This window comes from Solanum lycopersicum, chromosome 7 (genome assembly GCF_036512215.1).
Source record: "Solanum lycopersicum chromosome 7, SLM_r2.1".
NCBI lineage: Eukaryota > Viridiplantae > Streptophyta > Magnoliopsida > Solanales > Solanaceae > Solanum > Solanum lycopersicum.
This window is the reverse complement of record NC_090806.1, coordinates 70,387,238-70,408,335: the sequence shown is the minus strand read 5'-3', so window position 1 is coordinate 70,408,335 and position 21,098 is coordinate 70,387,238. Positions and strand designations below refer to the sequence as shown.

At 34.8% G+C, this 21,098-nt stretch overlaps 4 protein-coding genes across 7 annotated transcripts; 3 read left to right on the top strand and 1 right to left on the bottom strand.

Moving 5' to 3' along the window:
* Positions 1-1,945: 1,945 nt before the first annotated feature.
* On the top strand, positions 1,946-9,783 carry LOC101255608 (probable LRR receptor-like serine/threonine-protein kinase At1g56140). Its single transcript, XM_004243926.5, has 24 exons — positions 1,946-2,648; positions 2,750-2,927; positions 3,001-3,072; positions 3,150-3,221; positions 3,290-3,361; positions 3,445-3,516; positions 4,355-4,426; positions 4,531-4,605; positions 4,753-4,824; positions 4,923-4,994; positions 5,088-5,159; positions 5,381-5,452; positions 5,533-5,598; positions 5,999-6,061; positions 6,181-6,234; positions 6,320-6,384; positions 6,712-7,091; positions 7,208-7,406; positions 7,480-7,644; positions 7,948-8,066; positions 8,191-8,401; positions 8,519-8,750; positions 8,840-8,990; positions 9,207-9,783. Exons 1-24 carry the CDS (start codon positions 2,540-2,542, stop codon positions 9,573-9,575), a joined length of 3,084 nt encoding a protein of 1,027 aa, XP_004243974.1. The 5' UTR covers positions 1,946-2,539; the 3' UTR covers positions 9,576-9,783.
* Positions 9,784-9,833: 50 nt separating this feature from the next.
* On the bottom strand, positions 9,834-10,932 carry LOC101256607 (uncharacterized). Its single transcript, XM_010325905.4, has one exon. The coding sequence runs from the start codon at positions 10,473-10,475 to the stop codon at positions 9,873-9,875; it is 603 nt and encodes a 200-aa protein (XP_010324207.1). The 5' UTR covers positions 10,476-10,932; the 3' UTR covers positions 9,834-9,872.
* Positions 10,933-11,490: 558 nt separating this feature from the next.
* On the top strand, positions 11,491-15,960 carry LOC101256199 (uncharacterized). Its single transcript, XM_004243928.5, has 3 exons — positions 11,491-11,848; positions 14,243-14,431; positions 14,886-15,960. The coding sequence occupies exons 1-3, from the start codon at positions 11,666-11,668 to the stop codon at positions 15,273-15,275; spliced, it is 762 nt and encodes a 253-aa protein (XP_004243976.1). The 5' UTR covers positions 11,491-11,665; the 3' UTR covers positions 15,276-15,960.
* Positions 15,947-20,081, top strand: LOC101255902 (uncharacterized protein At4g15545). Of its 4 annotated transcripts, none has more exons than XM_004243927.5 (9): positions 15,947-16,566; positions 16,666-16,734; positions 17,751-17,804; positions 18,058-18,121; positions 18,257-18,328; positions 18,414-18,725; positions 19,001-19,046; positions 19,124-19,202; positions 19,314-20,081. In XM_004243927.5, exons 1-9 carry the CDS (start codon positions 16,270-16,272, stop codon positions 19,404-19,406), a joined length of 1,086 nt encoding a protein of 361 aa, XP_004243975.1. In that variant the 5' UTR covers positions 15,947-16,269; the 3' UTR covers positions 19,407-20,081. The 4 variants fall into 4 exon arrangements, with proteins under 4 accessions (XP_004243975.1, XP_069143278.1, XP_010324208.1 ...); XM_069287177.1 differs by having other exon boundaries at positions 15,996-16,566; positions 18,257-18,322; positions 19,146-19,202; XM_010325906.4 differs by having other exon boundaries at positions 15,996-16,566; positions 18,257-18,322.
* The last annotated feature ends 1,017 nt before the right edge of the window (positions 20,082-21,098 follow it).

The following is a 21,098-nucleotide window of genomic DNA, read 5'->3' as shown; positions in this document are numbered from 1 at the left end:
TATAGTGTAAAAATTATGTAAAAAAGTTGTATCCTAATTCCTATGCTTGGGTAAAGTTTAATTTGGAAAAATCTTTTTGACTTTAATTGTTTTTACATGGAGTTCCTGTGTATATTTCCGAGCTCGTTATTTAGCTGTTAATATTAGCTTTGTATTCGTTCATCCCTTTCGTGGATTAAAGATTGTTTCACAGATGGACCACTTAAGGCCCAAAGACAGGTGGCATCTCAAAGGCCCATCAATTAGCCCAAAATCATATCCTAAAGGAAAAATTACGCGGTTAAATTCGCAAGAATATACAAATACATATGTATAGTATACAATTATTTAATCAATATATATATACAATTCACCTCTCTCCCACTATCTGCCCTCTCTTGCTCGCCTCTCTCCTCCTCTCCAATCTCACTCACCTTGCTCCTCTCTCTCTCAATCTCGCTTGTCATATATACAAAACATATGTATAATATACAATTATCTAACCAATATACATATACAATTCACCTCTTTTACACTTTTTGCCCCCTCTCTCCTCTCTCTCCTAATCTCGCTCACCTCTCTCCTTCCTATAACATGTAGCTACGAATGATAATTATCAAACTATTGCTAAAGTAATTAAGTTATTTTAATGGGTATTTGTGAAAGTTTCCCTATCCTAAATCAGATATTAATAATGGTGTCATATATTTGGACAACTATGTTCTTTAAAAGGAACTTTTGCATATAATTGAAATTTTTTCAACTTCGATCTCATATACCTGAAATTGATAAAAAAAAAAAAAAGATGCTTATCTTAGATAAACTTATAAAACTTTAAGTATAACGTGAATAACAATCCTCGAATCAAACTATTTATGTATTTGTCTCATATGTTGCCTAAATAAATTTAATTTTTTAATGAATTTGAATTAAAGGGATCCAATTTTTTTGAGTCATCAAATAGGCATATCATTAACTCAACAAGACTTGAACGGAGTGGACAAATTATGTATTACATGAGTTAGGGCACGTTTGGCCATAAATTTTTTAAATAATATTTGGGAAAAATTTGACAAATAATGTTTGTCCATACAATTTGTCATTATTTGACAAATATTTTTGGCAAATATCCCAAATTTCCAAATATTAGTTTTTTCTAGTATTTGGGTCAAATATCATTATTTGGGATATTTTAAAAATTAAAATTTTATTCCAATCTTTTATCTTTTACAAAAACACCTTCTCTAGTAGTTGCTTGCGTTGTATTATATCATTTTTTACGTGAACACTAAAATAATGATGAAATATTTAGTGAATATTAAATAATGATATGATTGTTGATGAAAAATATTAAAAATTGGCTTTAGGTAACAAAGTCATGTACTTTATCTACTTCACGATGTATGAAATAATTCTTGCTGCACTCACTCTAAATTATCACGTTGCTTCAGTGTCATGGACATTATTTGTTATTGTTGTAACTAACATTCAATTGACTTGTAATACAAACTTTTAGTTAGTTTTGATAGTTTTTAAAACTTGTGTGTATAAATCATATTTTTCTAAAAAGATGAAATATATTTCTCAAATTTTATGGGCAAACACATGGTGAAATTTCACTCAAATTTAGCTTAATTTTGTCATTTTTACTTTCGGATGACAACATGAGTTGGAAGTTTAAGAAATTATAATGTGAACAAAGATCCTGTGCATATTGTTGATCGACTATTTCCATATATAGAATTTTCGTGTACTACTAATAATATAATATTCTTCAACAACTATGAATTAATTATCCTGCACACCAACTCTGAGTTTTGTTAATTTGAATGTTTAAACATTTATTGAATATTGATGGCTAGCTACCTCGCAAATAATATTCTCCTTTCTATCTTTTGACTTAGTTTATTCAATTCAATGGTTATGTCTCTATCAAACTTTTTTGACTTTTTATTACTTTCGATTATTATCAGCCTTTAAGTTCGTTCCCAGGTGTTCATTTTACCTCACCAATTAACGCAACCTCTTATTGGTCGATTATAATTGCTTTTATATCCTACTACATCCATCTCAAAATAGCGATATTATTTTTGTTATATAAATATTAATTTTTGAAATTAAATTTATTTAGGTGAGCTCAATAAGTAATGATAAAATTTTAGTTGATCAAATTTATTAGTATAAATTTCTATTATTATTTCATCAATATGATAAAAAGTATATTTTAAAATATTAAAATTTATATCATTTAAAACTCAAAATAATTTGACGTAAAGGGGTAAGAAAAAGAAGGATGATTATATTTGATTAGAACCAAAAAAATATCAATTTTTAAATATATGAATATAAGATATATATCAAATTAAACTAGACAAGTGGACTATTTGAACAGATAGATTTCTAGGAAAGTTGGCTAATATATATGATGATAGCATTACAGATATATATATATTAAAAAAAGAAAGCTTTTCTGCAGCCCTTTAGTCCAAGGTGCAATTATATATTGTTTGTTCATTTAGCAAGTGCCTCTCTTTCTTTGGTTCTGCTACGCAAATTAAACATGAAGAAGGCTGCGGTGCCTGGGGCCTGGGCAAGCACAACTCTTATATTGATGTACATGTTTGAGATAGCCGTAGCTCAAACAATTGCCACAACTGATCCTTCTGAAGGTCACATCTTTTTACTTTCAAACAAATTATGATGTTCTTTTAATTAATTAATAAATTATGCTACTAGTTGTTATGACTAATCTAGTCTCATAGTTGTGCAGCCCGTATATTGAACTCCATGTTCCAAAATTGGGGGATTTCTGCTACAGAGCGTTGGAATATTAGTGGTGAGTTATGTAGTGGAGCTGCCATTGATTCAACTTCCATCCTAGATTTTAATCCTTCCATCAAATGCGACTGTTCTGCCAACAACACAACTCCTTGTCACATCACTGGCTTGTAAGTCACTCTACTAGTTGCATGTTGGATCCGCCGATTCTATTTTACAAAATATATCACTTCTATTTCCCAGGAGAGTTTATGCATTGGACATCATCGGTGAAATCCCAGAGGAATTATGGAGTCTTACCTTCCTCGATGATCTGTACAATCTTCCTCCTAACTTATACTTGTTTCATCTTTTTATCTCCCAACTACTCATAGTTTGCTTACAAATTGCAGCAATTTGGGACAAAATTACTTAACAGGCACACTCTCCCCATCCATTGGCAACCTCACAAGAATGAAATGGCTGTAAGTCTACTCTATTTCAGTTATGCTCAATCATCATATTTTGTGTTTAATATGTTTGGTGTCTTCAGAACCTTCGGCGTCAATGCTTTGTCAGGGGAGATTCCAAAGGAACTTGGCTTGTTGACTGAGTTACAATCATTGTAGGTTCTTATAATTATTATGTCCTTGCTTTCATGATATATCATCTATCCATCTATCAAGGGCATCATCTATGCATTTTCAGGAGTCTTGGCACAAACAACTTCTCCGGGCCTCTGCCTTCAGAGCTTGGAAACTTAACAAAACTGACACAAATGTAAGTTATGATGCATTCATGTTTTAACATTCAAATCTTAATTGTTACATTTTTGGAGTTTGCATGAGAAATAGGTTATTTGTTCGTCAATATCATACTGAATCTAGATGGTGTTGCATTGTTTCAATATATATATACACACACACACACACACATCAAATGCAAAATCTTCAAATAATACTAGTAGAGAAGGAGTTTGTCAACGCTCTAATGCAATCTATGTTCTGCTTGATCTATTTTCATGCTAGATGAGGAGTATAATTAATTCAATCCTTCTCTGGTTTCTGTATAAAGTAATCATTCCTTGTCTGAAGACTATGATAAGCTATATTAGGTTGTTAATATTTGTCACATGAATCATAAATATAGTATACAATCAACATGGCTAAGACAATATAACTCTCATTTTATGTACGTTAGTATCGATCTTCCTTGCCCATTTTTCTTTTTGTTTCTCATTCCATTCTACATGTTTCAATCCTTAAAATTCTAATTTAAACATGCAACATACAGAAATAGAAAGGAAAAAAGAAATAGGATAAATTGAAATATATAGCACACATTTCAGACATACCAGATGCCAAACAATAAAACTTAACAAATACATGAGAGTTTCTTTCAAACTTAGGAAACGAAAGTTAATTTTTGAGGTTTATAAGTTATTTTCTCCTGATTCGAGACTTCTTGATTGTTGAAATTTCACATGTTCTTAGGATTTTTGCGATGTATGAAACCGTTTTTTTAATTACAGAAACATCTTTATATTTAATTATTCTGTCATTTCTGTAGCTTGATGTTCTTTTTTTTTCTGAAAAAAAACTACAATTTCGTTGCTTAGTTATCTCAACAGCGCTGGTGTTAGTGGACCAATACCATTGACGTTCGCAAGACTGCAGGAGTTGGAACAAGTGTAAGAGCTCTTTGTGAAGAGTTTCTTCTATAGCTTCCCAATTTTTACTTCGAGAAACTTGTGTATAATAAATCTAACTGGAAAACGAACTATTTGTGTTTCAGGTGGACTTCAGATAATGCTTTTACAGGGAGGATTCCTGATTTCATTGGAAATAATTGGACAAAACTTACTGTATTGTGAGACCACAGTTACTTGAACTATGTCCAGTTTTTATTTCTTGAGTTCTTTCGAGAATGGCGTGTCTCTTTTTTCTTGCAGCATTGCTATAATGCTATTGCTGCATCTCCTAGCATAGTCTGTGACTGAGCTTTCTATTGCCACAGGAGGTTCGAAGGAAATGCTTTTGAGGGTACAATACCAGCTTCCTTTTCCAACTTAACCACTTTAACCGATCTGTGAGTTCTTGCGTCTGTTTTATCATTTTTGTTCATAGTTTAGAACCCCCTTTTACATTTAGCAGAATCTGATATTTCATCTGCTGCATAACTATCAGGAGAATAAGTGATCTATCCAATGGGAGCTCTTCACTTGACTTCCTTAGGAATATGAAGTCTCTAAGCAAGCTGTAAGGAACAATATGACATAGCACCACATGCTACAAATCTTGACATTATATTTTCTTTCTTCTTCTCTGACCAACTAAATTTGGTATTTCCAGGGTTTTACGAAATAACAATATTTCAGGTTCCATCCCAAGTAATATTGGAGAATATCAGAGCCTGACACTACTGTGAGTTCTGAGCATGATATTGTTCTTATAAACATTTTTAGTCCTCAGTCTTTTGGATTGAACTTTAATTATCTCACTTATATGACCTATAGCATCATATGTGAGCATAAACACTTGTAAAAGTGTCGTGCTACTATATCAACTCAAGTTCATGTGCTACTATATTGATCAATTACTAGTTATACCCCTTTGGTCTAACCTTCATTTTATTTTTTTCTTAGGGATTTGAGCTTCAACAATTTGACTGGGCGTATTCCAGATGCACTTTTCAATCTGACTTCACTGACTCACTTGTAACAGACGATTTAAATTGTTTATATTTGATACCACCTTAACTATGTGTTCAGGTGCTAATTCCCTTTTCGATCATCAGGTTTCTTGGTGATAACAAGTTAACAGGCGCCCTGCCAGCTCAGAAGATACGGTCTCTCCAGACTATGTGAGTAACTCTTGTTTTTGTATGATCGATATCCTTTCTGTTGGATCGAGTATGCTGAACTTTCAAACATATTCACCTTCTTATTAAGGAGAATGAAGAACTACTTCTGTTATAAGTTATTTCAGCATCTTCATTACTGAGACTTTGAGGCTTTACTAGGTAATACTGATAGGATAACACCAGAGGCTTTACTAGATTGATTCATAATATCTAGCATATAATTGTATGTATAGCATCTAGTCTTCAAATTATTTTTATCTTATGGCCTTCTTGAACTGATGCTTCAATTTCATGCAAACTCTAAATTACTTTCTCCCTTTTACATATAAATGCTTGACATGTTTTATATATTTGCGCACAAAAATATCTGAAATGCTTATAATTCCATTTTTGCATGTAGAGATTTATCTTACAATGAGTTATCTGGAAACTTCCCTTCTTGGATCAATGAAAATCTGCAATTGTAAGTATGAGAATAGCTGAAGTTTATATAATGCTTAACCTAATCTTTTTTCTCTCTACGTTTTGGTCTCAGTCTTGACTGTGATCAGCATGCTAACACTGATACTTGGAAACTTGCAGAAATTTAGTTGCCAACAACTTTACAACAGAACAAATAGATCAATCAGATAGCAGGTTATCAGAAATTTAGTTGACAGCAAAATTATAGTTGTCTCTTTATTTGAAGAACTTAAACGGGTGATACTTCCTTTGTCTTCAGTTCTTTGCCTTCGGGGTTAAATTGTCTTCAACGGAGTTTCCCCTGCAATCGAGGACGTCCAATATGTAAGTGCTTCCTATAATTACTTGAGGACAAAAATCCTACTCCAAGTTTCTGGTTTCATTAGTATGAATAAGTTTAAAATAATTGTTCTACATTTTGTATCTATAAACCACAATATCAGAATGGGTCAATATCCATTTAGTTGAATTCGTCCATTTAAGGTAATATACCTAATTCTGTAATATTTGTCCAACATTTTCTCTTCTTATGACATGTCGTTTACCAAGAAACTAGGACATCTGCTACCCTATTCTACTGCTTATGTTCTAATATTAAACCGTGTACTGGTTTCTTATCTTCTCGTACATGTGACTTTTCATAATTTACAGATTCTGACTTTGCAATTAAATGTGGAGGAGGACGTGCAATAAGATCCAGTGATCAGATATCGTATGAGAGTGAGAATGAGACTCTGGGTCCAGCAACATATTTCATGACTAATACAGGGAGGTGGGCTGTTAGTAATGCTGGTCTGCATTCTGATCGTCCAAATCAGAGCTTCACAAGCTTCACCTCATCTCAGTTTACAAACACCTTGGACTCTGAGCTCTACCAAACTGCACGAATTTCCGCTGGATCACTCAGATACTATGGTTTGGGCCTTGAGAATGGTAATTACACTGTGACTCTCCATTTTGCGGAGTCAGAAATCTTAAATCCCCCAACTTGGCGTAGTGTTGGAAGACGTGTATTTGACATTTATGTACAGGTATGATTGTTTTTGAAAATAGAGAAACATATATTATTCATAATCAAAGAAATATTGGAATGATTTGGGTCCAAAAAGAGCATCACTTTAATAATTTTATGGTTATCATTTTCCAGGGAGTTCGGCAGTTGAAAGATTTTGACATAAAGAGGGAGGCTGGGGGAAGATCCCTCGCAGCTGTTCAAAGGCAATTTACTGCTCAGGTCTCTGATAATCATCTTGAGATACATCTCCACTGGGCTGGAAAAGGGACTTGCTGTGTACCTATACAAAGCACATATGGACCTTCCATATCAGCAATCAGTGCAACCCCAGGTATTACATACAGCAACTAGATGCTTAAACGAGGCACTCAGAACTGTACTCACAGTGCTAAGCTTTTCTACAGATTTTGAACCCAGTGTTAGCAACCAGCCTCCTACTACAAAAAAGAACCGGACCGGTCTGATTGTGGGAATTGTTGTAGGAGTTGGAGTCATAAGCTTGATTTCATTATTTGCTGCCTATTACCTAATTCAGAAAAGAAAACAGCAGAAGGCTTTGGAAGATGAAGGTAAGAAATGCAATCTGATATTGTATGGTTTTTCCGTTTTCGACTTTCAAGTGATATATCTATCTTTGAGTTTAACTGCTACTTGGAAAGTCGGTTAGCAACACTTCCATTTCAAGATTCTTTTTTTTGTTCTTGATATTGACAATTTGGTTTAGTTGAGCAAGAGTTAATGCAAGGAGTCAGCATATGCATTCCTTCAGTATATTCACCTTATGAAATATTGTATAATGTATGTTCTAGGGTGTAAGTCTCAGAAATTGATGCCTTTGGCTTATTAAGGACATTTTCTCTTCAAATTTGCAGAGTTCATGGGGATAGATACCAGACCCTACACTTTCAGCTATTCAGAACTTCGAGCTGCAACTGGTGACTTCTCTTCTTCTAATAAGCTGGGAGAGGGAGGTTTTGGACCAGTTTACAAGGTAATCTCTTCTTCCACATGAAGTCCCGAAGTAACTAGTGTTCCCTAAATTGCAAATTTTCTCCAAAATCAAGAAATTATGTTTCATGACTAAATACTTGTGCTTTCTTGTTTGCTATGAATAGGGAACACTTGAGGATGAGAGGGTTGTTGCTGTTAAACAACTGTCTGTGGCATCACACCAAGGAAAGAGTCAGTTTGTGGCCGAGATTGCTACTATATCAGCTGTACAACACCGTAATCTTGTGAAGCTCTATGGTTGCTGCATCGAGGGAGACAGGCGATTACTTGTTTATGAGTACCTTGAAAACAAGAGTCTTGATCAAGCATTATTTGGTACTAATGAAATACAATATCTTGGAATTTCTGCCTTTCCTCATATAAGAGATGAAAAAAATTAAACTTGCTGATATTTATACAATGATTATTGAGATTATAGCTTCAATTGCGCAGAGAAAGGATCTCTATATCTTGATTGGCCAACACGCTTCCAGATATGCTTGGGAGTAGCAAAGGGTCTAGCGTATCTTCATGAGGAATCTCGAGTCCGTATTGTCCATCGAGATGTGAAGGCCAGTAATATCCTGCTTGATGCAGATCTAAACCCAAAAATTTCAGACTTTGGATTGGCAAAACTTTATGATGACAAACAGACGCATATAAACACTCGTGTTGCTGGCACAATGTAAGATCCTGAAAATGGAAAATGTGTCATATTCTTAGACTCCTTTTCTTCTATAGTTTGGTTTCATTCTCATTAGCATTTTCTTGTAGAGGGTATCTTGCACCAGAATATGCCATGCGCGGACATCTGACAGAGAAGGCTGATGTGTTTGGCTTTGGAGTTGTAGCTCTAGAAATTGTCAGTGGTAGAACAAATTCTGATGAGAGCTTGGAAGAAGACAAGATCTACCTTCTTGAGTGGGTAAAGTCCTTTCCTTCTTTGCTTTTAGTAAAGTATTAGAACAATGTGCTTTCATTGCTGCTCCAAGTGCTTATCAGGAATGATATACCACTTGGATTAACGAAATGGAAGAATATCTTCCTTTGCAATTTCTATTTCTTTTTTAATCTTGAAGGATGCTCTACTGTGGTTCCTACATTTATTGTTTAGATCTAACCATATTCATTGCTCTTCTAGGCTTGGCAGCTTCATGAGAACAAGCGCGAAACTGAGCTAGTGGATGCAAATTTATCTGAATTTGATGTAGAAGAAGTGAAAAAAGTAATAGGGATAGCTCTACTATGCACTCAAACATCCCCAGGATTACGACCCTCAATGTCCCGTGCAATAGCAATGCTTACAGGAGATGCTGAGGTTGCGGCTGTGACTTCGAGACCTGGATACCTGACTGACTGGAAATTCAAAGATACAACAACCTTCATGAGTGGTCATTCTTCGCAAATGCCAGATTTATCAGTGGGTACAAGTAGAGCCCCAACTACAGGTTATTCACCATCAGGTCAGGACACACCAATGCTCAGTGACATCATTGGAGAGGGTAGATGAAATCTTGCATTTTTCAGTCAGAGATAAACTTTTACCCTTTTGTTTGCATGTATTATAACCATTTGTGTATAGCTTAGATTCTTTCTGCATGTATAACCATAGGTTTTCGTTGATTTTAAGGACTAGTAGATTGCTATGACTAAATATTGACAAGTCTTTTTGGTGTGGCTATTGATATAAAATGCATAATCCACCAAAATGTTAAAAATTCATTGCCAAATAAGAATCAAATTAAAATATAAAAAGCAGAAGAGTAACTTCCCCACAATTAATTTTCCGATTCAGTTGTAGTAAGTATCAATTACACAAAATGGTCCTGGTTAAAGCGAGTACCAGGCAAGTAACAGAGAAGAAAAACAGAGACACAAAGTCTCTAGCTGACCATTTTCGAACCACCTTAGCTTCAACCCTCAAGCTCTTAGCCCTCCTAAGAGCATCAACTTCCTTCAACAAATCAAATTCCACCCCTTTTCTCTTCAGCTCCTCCACACACTTTGCCAGTAATTTCCCATCCTCTTTCTCTCTCTCCAACAGTTTCTCTAAGTGACTCTCTGTATCCGTCTTGTACCTAACAGCCCAAATAATACCCATAGAACAGAGGAGAGAACAGATTGACGGGATCCATGAACGGTGGCAGAGCCCAGTTCTCGAGGCCCATTTGGAGGAAGCACTGAATAAAAGCATAAGGGAAATCGAATGGAACAGGAAGAAAATGCAGTAGAGCTGAGTGATTTCATTGCGGACGGAATCGATTTGGGTTTCTTTGGTAGCGATTCTGTTGAGGATGAGTTCTTCTTCTTTCAGCCATTGTTTGAGAAGCAACTTGTGAGTTGGGGTTTCTGCAATTTGGTGAAGTGGGTGTGAGGGCTTGGATTCCATGATTGAACTGTTGCTCTCCATTGGAGATTTGGGATTTGGGGGAGAATGAATGAAGAGGAGCCCTCCTTCTTAACGGTCCTTTCGGATTTGAAATTATGTAACGGTCGATTTCGTCAAATGTGACCGACTCCTCTATATTTATTTACAGATCTACCAAATCTTAGCTGGATCTGGATTCATTATTTTATTTACTACATATATATATATATATTTTTTTTTCTTTTTTCTTTTCTTTTTTTGAGAAAGTAGGAAAAGGTACTAGAATTATTTATCATTATGATTTTTTCCCCCTATTTCCTTTTGAGGTTTTTGAATAGTTTACAAGTTCAAGAAGCTAATTAACATTATTTGTTTAGTGGCAAAAATGCTTACTATATCATATTGATATAGTTTTGCTTTTGATGTCCAAAGAGAATTATAATAGTATAAGATATTTAGGTGAGAAATATTTTTATTTTGTGTATTTTTTGTCATTAAAAAAAAATGTTTAAGCTAAAAATGACATCTATATTACATAAGAAGATTTTTTGTGATTTTTTGGATGAGAATCGAAGTCAACTCTCTATTGCCGTTCTGTTTAACAAAGGATCAAAGGTTTCATGGTCACAAACGCAAGACTGTTTATTCGAAGAAAACTCTTGTAGATTTTGATACTAGACAGACTACCTCGATTAAATTACAAAAATTATATAATTTTTTTTGTCTATTGATTAATTTCGTAAGTATGTATCCAATCACCAGATGGTTATGGACTTATTTATTCTGATAAAGCAATAAACTGAAATAATGTTACATATATTCAATTAATTGTGATATTGAGGTACATCTATAACATAAATATCAATTATATATTCATTGTTTGAAGAACATCAATAATATAAGTACATCTTTTTCTCAATTGGAAATATTAATATATGACGAGTCACACATTATATTAGTCTTATCTTTTATTTGAACAAATTTAGTTAAATAATAATATTTGACTTAGTTGAGTAATTTCGTACTCGTAAAAGTTGAAATAACCAAATATGTTATTATCGTGGTTATTAGTTAATAGTCAAAATTAAATTGTGCTCCCTCTCGTACACACAATTGCAGCTCCGCTATTTGCTTTGCCCTCATCCATTTTCTTCCACCTCAATTCCCCCAATTTTTCAGATTCAAGTTACTGTTATTCGATTAAATTTCTTCGAATTAGGGTACATACAAACATGGCCTCATCAGCTGCCATCAACAACATCGAAAGAGCTCACCAGATGTACAGGGAAGGTAGATATGCCCAAGCTCTGGGTTTTTATACCGATGCTCTTTCTTTGGCTAAAACAAACTCCCAAAAGATCGCTCTTCACAGTAATCGTGCTGCTTGTTTCCTCAAACTTCACGATTTCAAAAAGGTTACATCTTTATTTATTGAATTACATCAAACATTTGTTCAATTCGACCTCTCAAACTTTGAACTTGATGCTTTGACCTTTCTGATTTCGAATGGCTAGTTGATATATAGTGCTGTGACACCATCACAGTGGTAACAAATGGTTGCTCTTTTGGAAATTCAATCTTTTACTCAATTCAGCATGGGTTATAAAGTTTTCTCTTTTCAGCAATAACATGGTTCAAATGAAGCAAAAAGGGTTATCCTTTTTCCTTTTTAAACTTAATGTTTACCCTACTTGCTTGGACTTTAAGTTCCAAATCAATAAATCAACTTTCTTTTTCTTGGATTGGATACCCCCATAGATAGCAAATCATTGAATCATCTTTTTTGGTTTTCTAGGTTCTTGGTTTTCCTTGTTGGTTGGCTCTTTATATCTCAAAATACAAGGACTTGGATGAGTAGCTTAAGATCTTAACTGATTTGCTCATCATGAAGTGAATATTGTATTGGACTCTAGCAGAGGCGTAGCCAGGATTTTAGTGAAGGGTGTTCGAACTTCGAAGAGGTAAATACAAAAAAATAAAAGAAGAAAAATCATGAAAGGGCGCAATTTTTTTTAGTGAAGCTACATAATATTTAGCTAAGTCATAAAAGCACTTGTTATGATACTAACAATTGTATAAATTAAATTAACTTAAAAAGAGATGAAGTAAATTCTTCTAGTGAAAGCATAATCCAAATAATTATTCAATCCTACTTGAAAAGATTTCATATCTTGAATTTTTTTAATCGATAAACTTATTAGAAATAATACTAAATCTCTCTTCATTACATTAGGCACTACGAAATCGCCTAAAACATTATCAAATTGTATTTTAAGTGTTGAGTCCCATATCGGTGAGATGAGAAGAATTTGGACTCTTCAAGGTTTTGGGCAATACTTTCATCATGAGCTAGCATTTAGGGTTGAGTTGGGCCTAAGGTCTATTTAACGTGATAGCAGAGCTAGGCCCATTCCAATTTGTGGTTTACCGATGTTGGGTCCCCTTATAACTTGTCCATGCTCCAGGTGTCCAAATCTAAGTGTGAGGTGGGTGTTGAATCCTACATCAGTGGGATGAGGAGAATTTAGACTCTTTATATGGTCTTGAAAAGTTTTCCTTTCATGAGCTAGCTTTTGAAGTTGAGTTAGATCTCGAATAATGAAATAAGAGAGTATGTCTTGTGCTTAGTTTTGTGATGCCTATAAATAATACTCCACCCGTTTCAAATTATATGATATTTTTTGCTTTCCGAGTGTCAAGTTGACTAATCTTTGAAGCTAAGTTGGATTAAATCAACACTATGTTTGAACTCTATGAAAATTACTATAAGTTATGATATTTCTCATGTCAATATGATAAAAATAATACATTTTAAAATATTGGTGAAAATTTACATAGTTTGAATCTTGAATAATGAAAAATACTTCCCCTTTTTTTGATAGCAATAAAATATTTCTCATTGTCTTCTTGTAATAATAACACAAGAACCCGTTAAGAAGAATATTTAATATGAGAGTATATTTTCTCAGCACAAGCAGCAAGAGTTAGTGAACGACTCATCTTATTTGTTCTATTTTACTTTAAAAAAATGTACGCAGATAATAGCTGTAGGAATCGAACCCGTGCCTCTTTAGAAAGTCAGACCAGCCTTGGCCGCTGAGCTATCACTCTCAGTTGTGTCAAGAGTGAATGATTGTATGTTAAAAATGATATTTCAGCTCTACAAACAGTGTTCAGCTGACACCCTTCCAAGGCTGTAGCTCCACCAGTGGATGTTAGTAATTTGTTTTCAATGACCGGGCTGTGTACATAATTGATAACTAGGTAATTGTGAAGTTTTATGTATCCAAGATTTGCTTGATACCCGAATACAGCCAAATTTTTTTGAATACCTTGTTCGTTAATTACTAAAACTAGCATATTGTGTTTCCCATTAAAAAATAGAAATATCTAAGTTAGCTCGAACAATTTCTTTGTATTTTAGGTTTCCCTTATCGATAATGTAGTAAGCATATGAGTGAGCAGAAGAAGTAATCACTCAGTCTCATTTTTTATAAACCGTTAAACTTGAAGCAGTTGTTGATGATGATCCTAATAATGGACAGTACTCATTCTCAAAAAAATGATCCTAATAATGGACAGTACTCCAACAGCGTTGAACGTGTCTCTTGTCAGATATTTATGGCCTTCTTTCTGAGCATATTTTATCAAAAAAAAATGATGCCTGGTTGTTATAGTTTGTGTTACTGCAGTATACTGTGTGTTCCTCTTGTTATTGTTTGAAGAAAGATAAATTAGAGAAAGGAGGGAGGATTTATCTGTCCAGTGCTTTCTTTGAGCTTACTGTTGGTTATTATCTCATGTTGCAGGCAGCAGATGAATGCACATTGGTGCTTGAACTTGATCAAAAACACACAGGCGCGCTGATGTTGCGCGCTCAAACCTTAGTCACCCTCAAGGAGTACCATTCAGCACTTTTTGATGTCAACAGGTTAATTGAATTGAATCCATCATCAGAAGTGTATCAAAACCTCCATGCCCGTCTGAAGACACAATTGGTAGTCATTCTGCCTTTCTCTTGGGTTTTCTTTTTATGTTTGTTTACTTTTTTCACCAACTCCTCTCTATCCTTTGTGGCTCTATCTATGGCTTAGCTTTAATGGGCCTATGTTCCTTTCTACTTACATTATGGTGCTGCTTGAAATGTCATAATTAAGCATTTGTATATCTTTGCTAATTCTTAGGGAAATCAACATCAACCAAATTAGGACAGACTTCTGGCATAAATTGGTCAAGCAAATGAATTGACTCTCATTATATTCTGATTTTCTTTCCTCCTTTGTAGTTGAGTCACCATATAGTCGAATTTATGTGATCATATAGAGTAGTGGTTTCATGATTCTTTATTTCTTGGCGAAAAGTTTTCAAAGTAAACGAGACTGTTTTCCTCGTCTATCTGACCCTTTTCATTGATGGTAATTTAGAGATGTTTCTTCTTTTGTTCAAGGAAAGTCCCTTGCTCGAATACCTGAAGATGAAGCAGAGCTTGAAGAAGATGATGATGATTGGGAAGAACAATGTACAAATAGAGAAACCACTGAAGTTGATGTAGGAGAAGACAAAAGAGATGTTGTGGAAGTAACCACAATAAAAGCTGAGTCTGGAAGTGTCAAACAGACAACTGAAGTCAGTGATGTTCCAAAAATGGAATCGTCTGAACAACCGTCGTCTAGCTGGGAAGCAATCCCACAGCCAAAAGGACATTCACGGCTTGACTATTCAAGATGGGATAGGGTTGAAGATGAGTCTAGTGAAGATGACGATGACGATGATGATGACAATGATTCTCAACCTCAGTATAGATTCCGTGTCAAAACTATTGGTGTACGAGCTGTTAAGTAAGACGAAGAAAGTATTTAATGCAAATTGCATGAATTGGGCCATACAATTCTTTGTTGTTTCCTATGAAGAGTGCTGAAAGTCTATTGGGCTTCAAAATGATGCTAATTTTGTTTCATTCAGCATCAAGTGGCTCATGTTGATAGAAACCTTATACTTGTGAGCATAGAAACAATGTACATTTTATATGAAGTGAGAGAACCACAAAAACTGGGATATCCTCTGCCAGAGTGAGATGGTTCTGGCAGTGACTCTAGCTAGTGCTGTTTTCCATTCCGGGCGGAAAACTGGTGTCCAGGCTGCTGGCTGTACAATTCTCTGGTGGTGGTACATTGTAGATTTACGTCTTTGGATGCATGATTCTGTTGAATGAATGAATTGTGAGACCACCAACAGTGCGTTTCTCCGTTAAAATCAATGTGAAGAGGAACATACCTTTCTTCTTCTTTTGGGGATTGTGTTGTATCTTTTTATATTAGCAAAGCATATTTTGTATTGGGAATCACATCATACCTTTGGTTTCTTTCTTTTCTTTTTTTTTGGGGTGGGGGGAATAAAGTTCAAATTGTAACATTTGAAATTCAGGTTTGATTGCGACTTTACAGGCCAATGTATCTATTTAGAGATAAAGTTCCAAGTACACCAACTTGTTGTTTAGACAAAGTTAATGATCGTTTTAGTTACTAAATTCACAAGTGAAGTACATACATACACACAGTAGAAATTACTTCATTTTTTAAAAGACAAATAGCTCCGCTCGTTCGTTTGTTCGTAAATTTAGCCAAAAGTCCGTATCTATTTGTTTCCTAGTGTAATAGAAAGACATGGACTGGGCCCAAACAGAAAACCTTTGGAGGGAAACCCAATTAACCCACCACAGCTAGATACATAGAACGATCCTTTTTGAAAAAATAAAAAATACAACATCGTCGTGCTTAGCTCTCACACACATTTCTCCATTTCCAAACCCCATTTTCTCAGAAATTAGGGTTTGGAGATGTCGGACAACAGCATCATTGAAAGCAGTCGGAATGCCGGCCCGGATTTTTACCTTCCCGATGAAATACTTTCTGTTATTCCGACGGACCCATATGACCAATTGGACCTTGCCCGGAAGATCACCTCCATGGCAATCGCTTCTCGCGTTACAAGTCTGGAGTCTGACATGGACAGGCTCCGGCAGAATCTTAACGGAAAGGATCGCCTCATCCTCGACCTCGAGGATAAGGTCTCTCAGCTCGAAAACGCCTGTCACCAGGCCGAATTGCGATTGAACATCACCCTCCAAGATAATGTATTTCTGCAAAAATCACTACTTTTTCATTCCCTTAGCTTTTGCTTTTCATTTCCATTTAAAGTTTCTTTTTTTCTTTTTCTTTTTGGGAATTAAAAGATGAAACTGTCGAAGGAGAGAGATAATCTGGCTATTACTGCAAAGAAGCTTGGTCGTGACTTAGCAAAGGTTAATGCTTTTCTTCAATTATTATTGTTTTTTATACTTCTCCTGCTCAATTCTAGGGATACTCTCTCATGAATCATGATTTTCATTCATCTGTTTATGCTTTTAGCCTTTCTAAGGGTCTATTCTTTAGATTAACTTTTGAGGGTTACTTTCAATTGCTGATTTAGATGATCAATTCACCAGCAAGGCTAGTGAAACAGATGTTCTTTTTCTTGTAATATTAAAAGTAACTCTTACTAGGCTAAAGCCTCTGGAAACTAGTTGTAGTATTACTTAAGCTGACCATCATAAAAATCTTGAAGGGAAAAAAGGACCATTTTAAACATCTGTGGATATGTTTGGGATTGCAATGGAACAGAACGTTTGCTACTTGCTTAGTTGATTTGGAAAAATCATGCAGAACTACATGCTTGACTACATGTCTCCCTTCACACATTTGGTCTAACATGTTCTTGGTCTCAATTTATAAACCTGAGATAATTTTTGGGGAGAGGAGGGGAAGGGGAGGCATCCATGCTTCATTTTTTTCTTGGGATGCTAATGAAGAACTTCAGCAGTTAAATTAATTTGCTCTTGTGTTATATGGAATACAAGCAAGTAAACTGCTTGCTAATAAGTTCATTTGAATGTTTAAAGTAGAGCTCATCTCATGATGATTTACTTTTCCTGGATGCCTGATGACAATGTAAAAAATAAGCACACAGTTTGTGAGTTTACTGTTATTGACATTTATAGTACACTTGGAAGGGAAGAATCCTTTCCCTTTATTTCAGCTAAAATTGTTATTATACTTGCTAAATACTGCCAGCGAATGTGAATGTGTTAAAAAATTGAAAAGCAGAGGCTTATGGTTACTGCTTTATATGCTTTCGGTTCTTTCGTAGTGCTTATTTCCTGTATTGGACAGTATTCTTGTCATCCCTCTTAAGAAAGAATATTGAAAGTGGAAATTTCATAGGCTAATCTGCTAATTTCATTTCAACTGCATAAACTTACTTCCTTTTTTGTTTAAACAGTTGGAGACCTTTAAAAGGCAATTGGTGCAGTCTTTGAGTGATGATGACTCATCTGTAAGTTTCATAATATTCATTTTTTGGCATTTTTTTTAGAGTATTATTAGAAGGTCACCAGCACTTGCAAAAAGAAAATTTGGGTATAATCTGTAATATTATAAACAAGAATGAACGTGATTTCCATTGACTTGTAGGACAGTACAAAAAATTGAGGCTCAAGCTCTTCTTTTTAGAAGTTTTGTTTCCCTTCAAGAGATTTCTTCTTTTCTTTTATCGACTGTGATGATCTTTTCTTTTTTGACCATGGCAGCAAGCTGAAACTGTAGATATTGGCATTTATGATCAATCTGTTCATAAGTCATATCCTTTAAAAGGTAATTTCACCATTGACATTTTAAGTCCTTCGAATTTTGTTTACTTTTTATGTTTCAGATATCATGTGACTTTAGCTGTTTCAAGCTATCGAGAGCTGATGTTGTGAGTTTGATTTTGATAATTCTATCTTGCAGAGGAGGTGAATAGCTACACAGTGCATCATTCTTTCAGTGGTTCTGTAGACGGAAGAGGAAGTAATGGTGACGGTATTTGACTTTACATGTTCTTACATGATAATATTAGAATGTTGTGAAAGCTGTGTAATTATTATATCTTTTTTCTTGGATCCAGCTTCAAAGCACGCTTTGCAAAGGTTTTCCAGCCCTTACATAACACCACTGCTTACTCCAAGTGACACACCAAAAATAGCTTCTGCTAGTGTATCCCCCAGACGATGTTCTGCTGCAGTATCTCCTCGGAGGATATCTGGCAGTACCTCTCCAACAATTCCTCAATTTCAACGCCGGACATCTGGCAGTACCTCTCCAACAATTCCTCAATTTCAACGTCGAGTTTCAATGTCATCATTCTATTCTTCGAGTCAACAGTCGAGTCAACAGTCCTCAGCAGCTAACTCTCCTCCAAGGGCACGGCCAAAACCAGGTTTCCAAGAGTTGTCTTTTTTCTTTCCAATTTCCCTGTATAAGCTTATACAAATGTTACTGCTGTAGATGTCGTTACACACATTGAGAGTCATTCTTTATATGAGATGCAAACTTGTGTTGACTCCAATATTTACATTATATACACAATTTTGCTTTAGTGTAAGAATGATTCTATACGTGTGTAACAAACACTCAACAACTTTTGCTAGCTGATATTGTTTCCTTTTGGACAAATTGTTTATTACTAATTAGTTCATGTATGTGAATTTTAAGCTCAAACTCCTCGAGCTGATGGGAAGGAGTTCTTCCGTCAAGCCAGGTATCTAAATCTTTGACTTTTGTTCTTTTTAATTTTTTTGAGTAAACGATCCTGATGACCAGCATGTGTTGACTCAGGAGTCGTCTGTCTTATGAGCAGTTCAGTGCGTTTCTAGCAAACATAAAGGAACTAAATGCTCAAAAGCAATCTCGTGAGGTGATGAATATAATCTTAGTTATTAGACTGTCCTATGATTACCTTGTATTTGCTTAATTCAATATCTAAATGCTTTTCTGTTTTTTCTTTTTGCACATCGTATTATTTTAGGAAACTTTGAAAAAAGCAGAAGAGATTTTTGGAACGGATAACAAGGATCTCTATCTATCATTCCAAGGGATGCTTAACCGTGGTGTTCGTTGACAGTACAAAAAGTCATCTTGGGTGTATATTCCCATCTTATGGTAGCTTAAACATTTAACATAAGTCTTGCTTAGTGATCTAAAGTTGACCAAAGGACTTGTGGAACTCTTGATCTATGTTCCAATTTGAGGTGCAGTATCGCTAAACATCAGCTCAAAATCTTTTGAGGTGCAACCTTATAGATTTTCAAACAATTGAGATTGGTACAGATTGTGCTATTGCTAGCTGATGAGTCGATGATCTCATGTTTAAATTCTCATTAAACCATGGATGCATGCTGTAAATTGTTCCCTTCTTTTTCTCTTGTTTCAGTTTTGCATTTTCAATTTTACCGTCACGTGTAGCACATCTGAGAGGAGCGGGTGGTGCCAGCAGATGGCAGTTGAATCAACTCGTAAGTTGAATTTCCTTCTGTTGCTGCTCTCGCTCTTTCATTTGCACGTGTATGGGTATGTATATTTTCTTCTGCTTTACTGTCAGCAGCTTGAAATTTTCTTCTGTGGAGAAATGAGTATCTGCAGTATTGGCACTAGTAGTGTTATCATGCAGACATTAATATGTAAATTGAAGGGTATACTATTGATACTTAGCATCCATAACTAGGAAACGAAAACTCTGATGTTGTAGTTGTATCTGCTGTAAGAATCTAATACAACACACTATCAATTCATTGAATTGCAGGATCTCTGTTCATATCTTAACTTCTATCGTTGATTGATACTTATCAGTATTTTCTCCTCACTATACATAGTAAACACAAACTATTTGAAGTTAAAAATAATTCAATGCCAAGCTCAAAAGCAAGTAAGATGAAAAAATTAACATAGTTTGCATGTGGGCTGCAAAAGCAATTGATCCTACTTTTCAACAAGAGGATAATCATGCCCTGATAATAGCATGCAAAGAATTGGAACATGTAGATTCTCAATATATATTTGTTGAACAAGAATACTGCTGTATGATTTTTGTTGATCGCTTTACCAAAAGAAAGGTGGTATCTTTTCTATGATCGATGTGAAATCAATGGATAACCCAATAGCTGCAGCGATCTTATAAAGACTAGAAGCTTTTTCCTTTTTCTTGTTCAAAGAATAAAAACATATCAATAAGGAAGTGATAGGATGCATTAATTTGACCCCATTAAGGTCTGAATTCTATAATGGAGATGAAGCTTTACATTGGGAAATAAAAGGAACGTGTAAAATCTGAGAGTAAAGAACTCATTTTCTTTGATCTGAGATCATATGCTTAATTCTAGGATTAGAACTGAGGAGGAACAAAAACTAGTCAAATCAAATTCTTTAAGCTATGATTGATTACATGATTAATGAATTTACTGATAGAACATATATATGGCTAGGCAATTTGGAGCATAAAAACTGGTACAATTTTTCAACTTGTTCTTTCTTCCTAGTCTCTTTTTTCTTGTATAGTTAGTCCTTAAATCGTAGCACCTGATACTTTCCCTTTAACTGCATGCTTTTTGCGGAAAATAGGCTGGTAAAGAGAGAAAACATAATTTCCTCTCTTGTGTTTTTATATTTTGTTTTTCTCTTTTGGTATTGGGAACAGATTCTTTATATCCATTTTGATTCCTTTCTAAGATTACATACACATGTTATTGTTTCCCCCCTTTAACTATTTGCCTACATTATATTGTTTTCATTTTACACTATGATTAAGATCTAAATA